This window comes from Rhinoderma darwinii, chromosome 5 (genome assembly GCF_050947455.1).
Source record: "Rhinoderma darwinii isolate aRhiDar2 chromosome 5, aRhiDar2.hap1, whole genome shotgun sequence".
NCBI classification, from domain to species: Eukaryota; Metazoa; Chordata; class Amphibia; order Anura; family Rhinodermatidae; genus Rhinoderma; species Rhinoderma darwinii.
Genome location: NC_134691.1, coordinates 207069022 through 207082255, shown reverse-complemented (window position 1 = coordinate 207082255; position 13234 = coordinate 207069022). Strand labels below are relative to the sequence as shown.

The window sequence follows — 13234 nt, the reverse complement described above, 5'->3', positions numbered from 1 at the left end:
AAAACACAGAACAAATGAAAAACATTTCCTCTTTAAAGACATTGGTGTTCAAGGGATAAAACGAATTAAAGCAGCACAGAGATGTGTGATGAGCCGCTGTAATTCATAACATAGGACTGAGGTTGAGCCCCTAAGACGACTTATAAATGGAATTATTAACACACTTTGGGAGAGATAGACACATACATACTAAACGTGTCCATAGCGTTCCATTAGCCTGACTGAGTCAAAAAGGTTTTTTATTTAAGAGGTAAACTCAAGCACTCCTTAGGTTGATATGCAAAAATAAATTTATTTGGGTAAGGCAATAACAGTTATTTTTGCATATCGACCTAAGGAGTGCTTGAGTTTACCTCTTAAATATTGGGAACCCTATCCAAAGCACCCAGAAAACCTGCAGAGTGCCACAGATTTTGATAGTCATTATGAGTCCAAAAGAGTGTCCTTTTGTCCCCAATCGTGCTAGTATACCGTATAACTTTTTTTTGGGTGGATGGAATAATGTAGTATTCGACCCTTTTCCATCCCGAGATATCCCGCAAAAAAAACAAACGTATAACCTGCAGTATACGTTTTTGTTTTTTTTACGTATTGTTAAACGTATACCTTGGTGAGCTTTCCCAGGGCCGGAATCCCGAGCAAGAGCATCAGGTAGCACACGGCCCGTGGATTCCAACTGCAGGGAAGCACCCAACGTCACTGTCCATGTAGGACAGTGACCGTGGCGTCAGGGGCTACTCCAGGGGCAGTAACTCCGACCAGAGCATTGCCGACGCTCTGGCTGGGCATTTGTGGCATCTCAAAGCCCTTAACATTACTGCCCATATATGGACGGTGACATCAGGGGTTACCTCGAAGAGGTACGTTGGCAACGCTCTGGCCAGGGATTCTCGCATTACAAAGTCCCTAACGTCACTGTTCCTATATGGACAGTGACATTAAGGGCTTTCCCAAGACGATGCTTTGCCGGGGGCTCCATAGTTGAAACCACCTGACATCACTGTCCAGCGCTTAAAGTAGCGCTAGGCCTGGTATTTCGGGCCGAATATGCCTATACAGTGGGATACGTCGGTGCCTTCCATCGGAGGTATACTTCGGGACTCCTCCTGAAGTTTACCTTAGACGAAAGTGAAAAATGTGAACGGACACTGTATAACTTTTTGGTAGTAAAATCATAGCTACTGGATATATACATATACTGGATAGCATTTAGATTTACAAGCATGCGGCTGGGAGCTTATCTTTTCACTTATAGATGCAGACAATATATTGTATACAGTGGATATAAAAGGTCTACACACCCAAGTGCCAGGTTTTTGTCATGTCGAAAAATCAGTACAATTTTAATAATTTCAGAACTTTTTCCACCCATAATCTGTACAATTCCATTGGAAAACAAACTGAAATCATTTAGCTGAGAAAAATAAAAATAACAAAACTACAATAATGTGGTTGCATAAATGTGAACACCCTCTTATAATTGGGGATGTGATTGCGTTCAGAATTAGCCAATCACATTTAAAGTCAGGTTACATAGTAGTCAGTACACAGCTGCCATTATTTAAAGTGATTCTGAGTAACCCCATATAAAGTTCAGCTGTTCATTTAGGATTTTCCTGACATTTTCTTGTTGCATGTCACAGCAAAAGCCATGGTCCATAAGGAGCTTACAACACAGCAAAGAGATCTGATTGTTGGAAGGCATCAGTCAGGAGAAGAGTACCAAAGAACTTCCAAGCATTAGATATACCATGGAACACAGTGAGGACGGTCATCAAGAAGTGGATTACATTTGGCACAACAGTCACATAACCAAGAACTGGACATCCCTCAAAACTTGATGAAGACTAGATGAAAATTGCCCTGGGAGGCTACCAAGAGGCCTACAGCAACATTTAACCCCTTAATGACCAGCCTATTTTAGACCTTAATGACCAAGCCATTTTTTACGTTTTTCCATCGTCACATTCCAAGAGCTATAACTCTTTTATTTTTGCGTCGACATAGCTGTATAAGGTCTTGTTTTTTTGCGGGACAAGTTGTACTTTTTAATAGCACCATTTTGGGGGACATATTTATTGATTAACTTTTATTAACTTTTTTTTGGGGGGGAATAGAAAAAAACCTGAAATTTCGCCACTCTTTTTCGCGTCTTAAATCAACGGCGTTTACCGTGTGATATAAATAACACCATAACTTTATTCAGCGGGTTGTTACGATTGCAACGATACCAAATTTGTATAGTTTTTGTATGTTTTACTACTTTTACTCAGTAAAAACGCTTTTTTTTCAAAATTATTTGTTTTTGTGTCTCCATATTTGAAGAGCCGTAACGTTTTCATTTTTTCGCCGATGCGGTTGTATGAGGGCTTTTTTTTTTGTGGGAAGACTTGTAGTTTTTATTGGTACCATTTTTGAGTAGATGCGACTTTTTGATCACTTTTTATAACATTTTTTTAAAGTCAGGATTCACAGAAAACAGCAATTTTTCCATAGTTTTTTATTAAATTTTTTACGGCGTTCACCGTGCGGGTTAAATAATGTTATAAATTTATAGTCGGGGTCGTTACGGACGCGGCGATACCAAATATGTGTAACTTTTTTACTTTATTTTGGTTTTTTAAGAGTAAAGAATTTTGTAAGGGGAAAAGCTGGGTTTTTCATTTTTTTCACATTTTTTTTTTCATTAACTTTATTAAACTTTTTTTTTACTTTTTTACTAGTCCCACTAGGGGACTATAATATGCGGTTCTCCGATCGCTATTGTAATACACTGCAATACTTTTGTATTGCAGTGTATTACTGCCTGTCCGTTTAAAACGGACAGGCATCTGCTAGGTCATGCCTCCGGCATGATCTAGCAGGCAGTCGCTCCAGGCAGACCTGGGGGCCTTTATTAGGCCCCCGGCTGCCATTAGAGACACAGACACTCGGCGATCGGATCGCCGGGTGTCGGTGGGAGAGAGAGGGAGCTCCCTCCCTCTCTCCAAAACCACTCAGATGCGGTGCACGCTATTGCGCACCGCATCTGAAGGGTTAAACGAGTGAGATCGATACTAATATCGATCTCAACCGGCAGAGCAGGGGGCAGAGCAGGGACGCTCCCAGCCCTCAGCTGCCTCTAGCAGCTGAGAGCAGGGAGATTTGACACTCCCTGCTCTGTTTACTTTATCCTGATGCAGTGCCGTAAAAAGGCATATGCATCAGAATAAAGCCCGTTAGTGGCCGCCGTTAAAAGGCGTATTGGCGGTCACTAACGGGTTAAGGAGCTGCAGGACTTTCTGGAAGGTACTGGTTGTGTAGTGCATGTGACAATCATCTTCCGTATTCTTCATATGTCTGGGCTGTGTGGTAGGGTGGCAAGACGGTAGCCTTTTCTAACAAAGAAAAACATCCAAGCCCGGCTATGTTTTGCAAAGACCTATATCAAGTCTGCCAAAAGCATGTGGGAAAACGTGTTATGGTCTGATGAGAACCAGGTTGAACTTTTTGGCCATAATTCCAAAAGGTATGTTTGGCGCAAAGGCAACATTGCACATCACCAAAAGAACACCATACCCACGGTGAAGCATGATGGAGGCATTATGCTTTGGGGCTGTTTTTCTGCAGCTGGAAATGGGGCTTTAGTCAAGGTGGAGGGAATTATGAACAGTTCCAAATATCAGTCAATATTGGCACAAAACCTGCAGGCCCCTGCTAAAAAGCGGAAGATAAAGAGGAATTTCACCTTTCAGCAAGACAACAACTCCAAATTAACAAAAGAATGCCTTCACGAGAAGATTAAAGTTTTGGAATAGCCCAGCCAGAGCCCAGACCTAAATCCCATTGAAAATCTGTGGGGTGACCTACAGGACCGTACACAGGAGATGCCCTCACAATCTGACAGATTTGGAACGCTTTTGCAATTGCCAAGTTAAGATGTGCAATGCTGATAGACTTCTACCCAAAAAAACTGGATGCTGTCAAAGTCAAAGGGTAAGGCTGGATTCATACGAGCACGTTCGGTCCGTAAAGAACGGAAAGTATTTCGGCCGCAAGTCCCGGACCGAACACACTGCAGGGAGCCGGGCTCCTAGCATCATAGTTATGTACGACGCTAGCTGCCTCGCAGCGGGACAACTGTCCCGTACTGTAATCATGTTTACAGTAGTTACACGGAGAGGCAGGGTCTCCTAGCATCGTACATAACTATGATGCTAGGAGCCCGGCTCCATGCAGTGCGTTCGATCCGGGACTTGCGTCCGAAATACTTTCCGTCCTTTACGGACCAAACATGCTCGTGTGAATCAAGCCTAATTCAACAAAGTTTTAGTTTAAGGGTGTGCATATTTATGCAACCACATTATTTTGTTCTTTATTTTTTCACTCCAAAATATTTCAGTTTGTTTTTCAATACAATTTTACAGATTATAGGTGACATTAACCCCTTCCCGCATTTTCACGTACAGTTACGTGATGGGTACTGGTGTTTTCCCGCAATTCCACGCAACTGTACGTGAAAGAGATGGAGCTGGCTCAGGAGCTGAGCCAGCGACATCACAGCCGGGTGACAGCTGTATGTTACAGCTGGCACCCTGAGGTATCGGCCAGGACCGGAGCTAGCCTCCGATCCGACCGATTAACCCCTCACATGCTGCGTTCAATAGAGATCGCAGCATGTGAGGAGTTTATAGCCACTGGCACCCCAGCAACGTGATCGCTGGGTTGCTGGTGGCTGCAAAGGACATCGGAGGCCTAATACTTGCCTCCCGGTCTGCCAGTAAAGGAATCCTGTTATGCCCCGTAGTCAGCGGGGCCCAAAAGGCTTCCGGTACCATCGGCAAGTTGGTGCCGGCTCAGGTTCCGGCTCAGAAGCTGAGCAGGCGTCATCAGCAGTGGGTGTCCGCTGTAAAGGCAGGAACCAGAGCTAGCTCCGATTCCAGCCATTAACCCCTTCAATGCAGCGATCGAATGCAATGTATCAAAGTGGTTTGTATGAAATTGGCAGCCTGCCATGCGATGGCAAGGCTGGAGACTGCTACTATGGCAACAGGAGGCCTAACAATGGCTTCCTATCTGCCATTACGGAAGCCAATTAGGCTCCGTCCGGAGGCGGAGCCTGATCGGCTTGCTGTCAGTCAACAACTGACAGTTCTAATACATTGCACTACATAGGTAGTGCAATGTATTAGAACATCAAACAAACAATTGGAGCTTCAATTATTTCAAAATATTTGGTATCGCTGCGACCGTAACGACCTGAACAATAAAAGTATTATATTATTTATTCCGCACCGTGAACGCCGTAAAAAAAAAACAAACGAAAAAATACTGACATAATTGCTATTTTTTGGTCACTTTGTCTTCCAAAAATTGAAATAAAAAGTGATCAAAAAGTCGCATGTACCCAAAAATGGTACCTATAAAAACCCGTCTCGCTAAAAACAAGCCGTCGACGAAAAAATTAAAACCTTTATGGCTCTCACAACTTGGCGACAGAAAAAACCCATTCTCTTTCTAAAAGTTATTTTATTGTGCAAAAAGTTGTAAAACATAAAAAAGTGCTATAAATTAGGTAGGGAACATGTAATTCATAACACGTGGTGAACGCTGTATAAAAAGAACTAAAAAATATGGCAGAATTGCTGTTTTTTGGTCACCTTGCCTCCCAAAAAAAAAAAAAAAGGATAACAAGTGATCAAAAAGTCGTATATGTACCCCAAAATGGTACCAATAAAAACTACAGCTCGTCCCACAAAAAAAAAACAGCCTTCATACCACTATGTCTATGAAAAAATAAAATTAGTTAAAGCTCCAATAAGTCAGGAAAGAAAAAATATGCTGTTGTGCCGACCCGAGGGGAACATTTCTTCTGTTTCAAGTGGCGAATTATCAAGGCCCCTAAAATTAGGTAACCAGGAAGGGAAGGGCCCAAACATATCTGCTGGAAGTGAGGGTGCCTGTATTATACCAGGACAACACTTCCCAGCAATATTCCTCAAACTGCAAAGATGCCGAGTGTGGACCAAAAGGGGAATAAGTAAGGACCAATTATTAGTGCGACACTGGCCTGTGCAGAAAGGATTGTGTCACAGCGTAACAAATGATTATTATTTTTTTTTACCCCATTATTATACCACCTGACTATGCCCCTTATATACTCCGCCCGGCTTACATGTACCCCCACATTATAAACGGAAACACCAGTAATACTCCAAACAAAACTACTACCAAGCAAAATCCACGCTCCAAAAGCCAAATAGCTACCTCCCTTCTGAACCCTACAGTGTGCCCAAACAGCAGTTTACTTCCACATAAATGGCATCGCCATACCCGGGAGAACCTTTTTAACAATTTTTGGGGTGTCTCTCTCCAGTGGCACAAGATGGCCACAACATATTTGCCACTGAATTATCATATCTAGGGAAAAATTTTAATTTTTACTTTCCACCTTCCGCAGCGCAATCATTTATGGAAAAGGCCTGTGGGGTGAAAATGCTCACTACACCCCTTAATAAATGCCTTGAGGGGTGCAGTTTCTAAAATGGGGTCACTTCTCAGAAGTTTCTTTTATTATTTCACATCAAAGCCCTGCAATTGTGATCCAATACTTTGTAAATTGGCAAATTAGGCTTTCATTTTACATGGTGCTCTTTCACTCCTGAGCCTGGTCGAATGTCCAGGCAACAGATTAGGGTCACACATAGGGTGTTTCGTAAACCGGGAAACACAGCATAATAATTAGAGAGCTGTCTTGTTATGGTGGCACAAGCTGGGCGCCACATATTGGCATATCTATGGAAAAAATCCCATTTTGACTCTGCAACATCGAGTGCACACCAAATTATGCCAATCACCTGTGGGGTTAATATGCTCACTACACCCCTAGGTGAATACCTTGAGGGGTGTAGTTTCCAAAATGGGGTCCTGGGGGGGGGATCCACTGTTTTGGTCCCACAGGGACTTTGCAAATGCGACATAGTGCCCAGAAACCAATCCAGCAAAATCTGTACTCCAAAAGACAAATGGCGCTCCTTCCCTTCTGAGCCTTCTGAGCCCTACTCTGTGCCCAAACAGCAGTTTATGACCACATATGTGGTATTGCCGTACACAGGAGAAGTTGCCTTACAAGTGTTGGGGTCCTTTTTTTCCATTTATTTGTTGAGAAAATGAAAAATTTTCAACTAAAACTACTATGTCTTATTGAAGAAAAAGGATTTTTTTTAATTTTCATTGCCCAATTCTAATAAAATCTATGAAACACCTGTGGGGTCAAAATGCTCACTACACCCCTAGATGAATTCCTCAAGAGGTGTAGTTTCGCGAATCGAGTCACTTTTGCGGAGTTTCCACTGTACTGGTACCTTAGGAGCTTTGCAAATGTGACATGGTGTCAAGAATCCAATCCAGCAAAATCTGTGCTCCAAAAGCCAAATGGCGCTCCTTCTCTTCTGATCCTTACCGTGTGAACAAACAGCAGTTTATGAACACAAATGTGGTATTGCCGTACTCCAGAGAAGTTGCTTTACAAATGTTGGGGTTCTTTTATTCCTTTATTTGTTGAGAAAATGAAAAATTTTGAGCTAAAGGATTTTTTTTTTTATCTTCACTGCCCAATTCTAATAAAATCTATGAAACCCCTGTGGGTTCAAAATGCTCACTACACCCCTGGATGGATTCTTCAAGGGGTGTAGTTTCCTAAATGGAGTCACTTTTTTGGTGTTTTGACGGTTTTTGTCCCTTAGGTGCTTTGCAAATGCGACGTGGTCTCCGCAAACCATTCCTGCTAAATTTGAGCTCCAAAAGCCAAATGGCGCTCGTTCCCTTCTAAGCCCTGCCGTGTGTCCAAACAGCCGTTTATGACCACATGTGGGGTATTGTTTTACTCGGGAGAAATTGCTTTACAAATGTAGTGGTGCATTTTCTCCTTTAGTCCTTGTGGAAATTAGAAAAAATTAGCTAAACCTACATTTTCTTTGAAAGATTGTAGATTTTCATTTTCACGGCCTAATTCAAATACTTTCTGCAAAAAACCTGCGGGGTCAAAATGCTCACTATACCCCTAGATAATTTCCTCAAGTGGTATAGTTTCCAAAATGGGGTCACTTTTGGGGGATTTCCACTGTTTTGGCACCGCAAAAGCCTTTCAAACCTGACATGGTGCCTAAAATATTTTCTAATAAAAAGGAGACCCCAAAATCCTCTAGGTGCTCATTTGCTTCTGAGGCCTGTGCTTCAGTCAATAAGTGCACTAGGGCCACATGTGGGATATTTCTAAAAACTGAAGAATCTGGGCAATAGATATTGAGTTGCGTTTCTCTGGTAAAACTTTGTGTTACAAAAAAAAAATAGATGAAAAATGAATTTCTGTAAAAAAAATAAAAAAATAAATTTGAACATTTCACATCTACTTTGCCTTAATTCCTGTGAAACGTCTAAAGGGTTAAGAAACTTTCCAAATGTTGTTTTGAATACTTTGAGGGCTAAAGTTTTTAAAATGGGGTGACTTATCGGGGGTTTCTAATAAATAAGGCCCTAAAATCCGCTTCACAACTGAACTGGCCCCTCTACAAATAGCCTTTTGAAATTTTCTTGAAAATGTGAGAAATTGCTGCTAAAGTTCTAAGCATTGCAACGTCCTAGAAAAATAAAAGGATGTTCAAAAAAACAATTCCAATCTAAAGTAGACATATGGGTGATGTTAATTAGCAACAATTTTGTGTGGTATTACTATCAGTCTTACAAGCAGATACATATAAATTTAGAAAAATGCTAATTTTTCGCTAAATTTTGGTGTTTTTCACAATTAAATACTTAATGTATCGAGCAAATTTTGCCAGTAACATAAAGTCCAATGTGTCACGAGAAAACAATCTCAGAATCCCTTGGATAGGTAAAAGCATTCCGAAGTTATTACCACATAAAGTGAAACATGTCAGATTTGAAAAAATTGGCTGTGTCCAAAAGGCCAAAACAGGCTGCGTCCTTAAGGGGTTAAAGGTGGAAGAAGTTCTGAAATGATTCATCTTGAACTGATTTTGCAACATGACAAAAACCTGGCATTTTAACAGGGGTGTGTAGACTTTTTATATCCGCTGTATGTGCATTTCATGCACCCAGAGTTTAACTAAAAGGTGAATTCAAAATTAAGCGATCATTTAATTTAAACCTGTAGTAAAAACAAAATTCATTAAATGCTTGTGTCACAAAGTTGCCTGTAAATTGTCATGGCCGTAAATAACTGGGTAAAACCATTGCATTTGTCAGGATTTAAGGAAATGTCAGGGCATTTTGGCAATATAATTAGTTACGAGAATGTTTAACCCCTTTTATATTAATGTTACCAAATTTTGAATTCCTATTTTGCATTAACCCTTTGAGGAATTTTTGTTATTCTGCTTTTGTTCTTTCCTCCCCGCCTTCAAAAAGTCATAACTTTTTTTTATATTTTTTGTTGAGACAGCCATGAGGGCTTAATTGTTATAGGACAAATTGTACTTTCTAATGGCACGATTTAATATTATAAATATATATGTGATGTACTGGGAAGCTGGGAAAAAATTCAGAATGGGGCGGAATTGGGAAAAAAAAAACAGCAGTACCGCCATATACTTATTGGTTTCGTCTTTATGTTGTTAATTATATGGTGAAAATGACACATTACCATATTCTGCTGGTCAGTACGATCACGGTGATACCAAATTTATATAGTTTTTGTTATGCTTTAGTACCTTTAACCCCTTAATGACCGGGCCTGAAAAGACCTTAATGACCAGCTAAATTTTTCTGTTTTTGCCTCTCTGCGTTTCAGCAGCCATAACTTTTTTTTTTTTTCATTGACGTGGCTGTATGAGGCCTTGTTTTATGCGAGAGAAATTGTATTTTATTTTTACGGCGTGAATATAGGAAAAAGCGATTCTCGGAATAGTTTTTTTTGTTTATTTTTTATCCCGTTCACGTTTCACGCTAAATAACCCGTTAGATTAATTCTTCAGGTTATTACGGTCGTGTAGATACCTAATATGCGTAAGTTTTTTGTTTTTATTTAGTGTAGGGGCAATAAAATGTATTTAATGCAAAATAAAGACACTTTTTTTATTTATTTGTTTTGTTACTTTTTTTTTTTTAATCCCATCAAAAGATAACTTTATTTGTAACTTTATTTTTTACTTGTAATGTATTAGCATACTTCTGTACGCTAATACATTACACTGTGTCACTATGACACAGGCTGCTGATCGGGCAGCACATAGTGTGCCCGAACAGCAGGCACACGGAACAGACAGCCCTGGGGTCCTTTGTAGGTCCCCAGGACTGACTGCAGAGGGATTCCCTGGTGTTTGATCGCATCACTGGAATCCCGGTGATGCGATCAAAGAGGGAAATTCCCTTTGATCATGCCGCGGTCACGGACCGCGGTAATCAAAGGGTTACACAGCTGGGGTCCGAATGTTTGCCGACCCCAGCTGTGTTCAGGAGGCTGCTCTAAGATCAGGAGCTGTTAGTAACAGCTCCTGCTTAGAGGATGAGTGCTCACACGAGCGCTCATCAGCCTGATCTGCAGCGACGCCAAAAGACGTCTCTGTAGATTAAGCACCCGCACCACCTGACGTCAAAAGACAGTAGGCGGTCGGGAAGGTGTTAAAAAACTGTAAACGTTTGAAAGAAACAAAACATTTTTTGCTTAGCCACATTGTGACCCGCGTAACTTTTTTATATTTCTGTGTATAGAGCTGTGTAAGGTGTATTTTTATTCGGGGAAAGATGTAGTTTTTATGGATACAGTTCTGCTGATTGTCTGGCATTTCATTCACTTTATTTTTTTATTTTTTTTTGGGGGTGGTGTAAGTGGCAAAAAAAACTGTAATTTGGCCATTTCGATCTTTTTTACCGTTATGGCGCTCACCTTATTGGATAAACAATTTGAATAGTTTGGGTGTTTTGTGGGGATACCTATTGTGTTTATGTTTCTTTATTTTTAGATGTGATGTAGGAAAAGGGGGGTGTTTTGAATTTTTACATTTTTTTTGTAAAAAATTTTACATTTTTCTATTACAATTTTTTAGCCTTTCTAGGGAGCTTGAACCTGCGATCTTACAGTATTGCAGTCTATGGCAAAATCAGTGCATTGCTATTGAGACCTGCCACAGGCAGATCTCAACTGAAATATTCTATAGCAGGGCTGTGAGCGTTCACAAGGCTACCAGCTGTTAGAGGAACACACGCGTCAAAATGAAAGTGAAAACCCATCAGATGCCGGTGGTCACATCAGACCCTGGCATCTGAGGGAGTTAAATGCTTTTGCTAGGAGCGGTCTCTGATCGCAAATTTTGCCACTGGGTCCTGCCTTGTAACACAGCAGAGACCTGGCGGCTATGGCGCCCACTCGGCTTCTGAGTGGGGGCCATGTTTAAATACCCTTTCCCAACGTAAATCGCCAGATTGGCATCGGGAAAGGGTTAAAGTGTATAGACATGTTTGAACTCTGAAATAAAGGTCAGGTTAATGTGCAATTTTTGTCCTTTCTTTTGAGGGAGCAGCTACAGTTGAGAGGCAATCCTTTCTTTGTTAACATTTTGTGAATATGCTTGCGATTTCTGTAGTCAGACACGTGATCATGTATGGGGGGGGGGGTATTTGCAAAGTTGGATAAAGGTTTGATTCCAAATTGCATGAAGGCAGCTGGCAGTGCAAGAAGTCTGCTGTCAGAAAATATAGGGGTATCATTTTATTCCTTATTCTATATTTCAGCCTTTTTTTGTACATGTCGGAATTGTGAAAATTGTTCAAGCTACCAGAGATGCAAAATGTCCAGAAATGCCTGGTAGCAAAGCGGTGAAACTTACCTCCTTAACATGTGAATGAAGTGAAACCGACATATCTAATAAAACCTTTCGCTGTTCAACACGTCTAACAAAATCTTGAATTCGGTCTTCTAACTGATGAGCTGCCTGATAAATTTCTTCAGGGTCACACTCTCCTGTTTGTGCCAACTGTTCAGCAGCTTCCAATAACTTATCTGCATTGGTATATGTATTCTGAAAGGAAAACAAAACAAAACTAATAAGATCAAAGGTCAACAACTATTTTTTTTATTGCACAAATGAGTGCCTGAGGGAAGTGGTGGGCGGCTAGACTTGGAATGAGAAGGATAATACAAACAAAAGGGGTCGAGCGAGCTCTTTTCTCCCTCACAAAATTAAATAGACAACATCCTTCACAGAAAATACTGTAGCATTAATTACAAAAATATTACATTTAGAAAATCAAACCTTACACCTTTATTTAAATAGCTCAATTTTAAAAATGTTTTAACGGTTATGGCGAAAATGGCGCCTAGCAATAGAGACAAGGAAAAATAGACTACCTCTACGGTAAGGACACACAACAGCCGCCAGCTGGCCAAAATTCAGACACATTTTAAAGCAAGTCGCCACGTGGTATTGAAATGCTTGCTTATATCGGCAGTGTTTTTGTAGGTAAACAGGAGTTTTACCTGCAAAACCACACAAATTTAACAATCATTTGAAAACCACGCCTACTTGGGGGAATACCGCACATTGGCGTTGCTTGAGGGTTACGTGTGCCCTTACATGCAGATGACCTATACCCTGGATAGGTCATCAATATATCATTGTTGGGCATCAGACACCTGATAAGGGCGCCACTTGAACAGGAGCAGAGCTGCACTACTGAAGGATGGCCGCTATAATATACTGTAATCGGAGCCAGCTACTTCAGGCACCAACCACTGCGTAACTTCCAGTGCCTGGTAACAGCGGGAAAAGCTGATCGGTGTGGTGTTCGGGTGTCGGACCCTCACTGATCATATACGGATGACTGTTGATAAGTCATCAGTATGAAGAAACTGCCCCGTGTCCGGACAACCCCTTTAAGTTATGCAGCAGTTCATATCCGATGCGTACTCGCACGTATGGGAAAGCACATTACTGCCTATAGTGTGAATAGTGATTGCAGGCATTCTTAAAGAGAAGTAAATCTAAGGGTCAGTTCACACAAAGTTTTTTGGAGCAGGCTTTGAGGCAAAAACTGCATCGGAAATACCGTAAAAAAACAAAATGTCCGAAACCGCACCCCATTGATTTCAATAGAAGGCAGAGGCGTCCCGTCCCCGGCACTTTTGACTGCTCGTGGAGAAATAAAAGTGGCATGTTCTTTTTTGAGTGGATTCCACCTCAGACCCCCCCATTGAAATCATAAACCACATAAGTGGCTAGTTTCTGGGCATTATTTT

General features: G+C 41.1%; 1 protein-coding gene across 3 annotated transcripts in view; it reads right to left on the bottom strand.

The window, feature by feature from the left end:
• Positions 1-13234, bottom strand: part of TRIO (trio Rho guanine nucleotide exchange factor) — a 539453-nt gene that overhangs the window by 362208 nt on the left and 164011 nt on the right. For all 3 annotated transcript variants that reach the window (XM_075826894.1, XM_075826893.1, XM_075826892.1), the window contains exon 11: positions 11826-12017. In XM_075826894.1, the coding sequence (XP_075683009.1) occupies positions 11826-12017 (192 nt within the window). The remainder of the gene's footprint in view (positions 1-11825; positions 12018-13234) is intronic.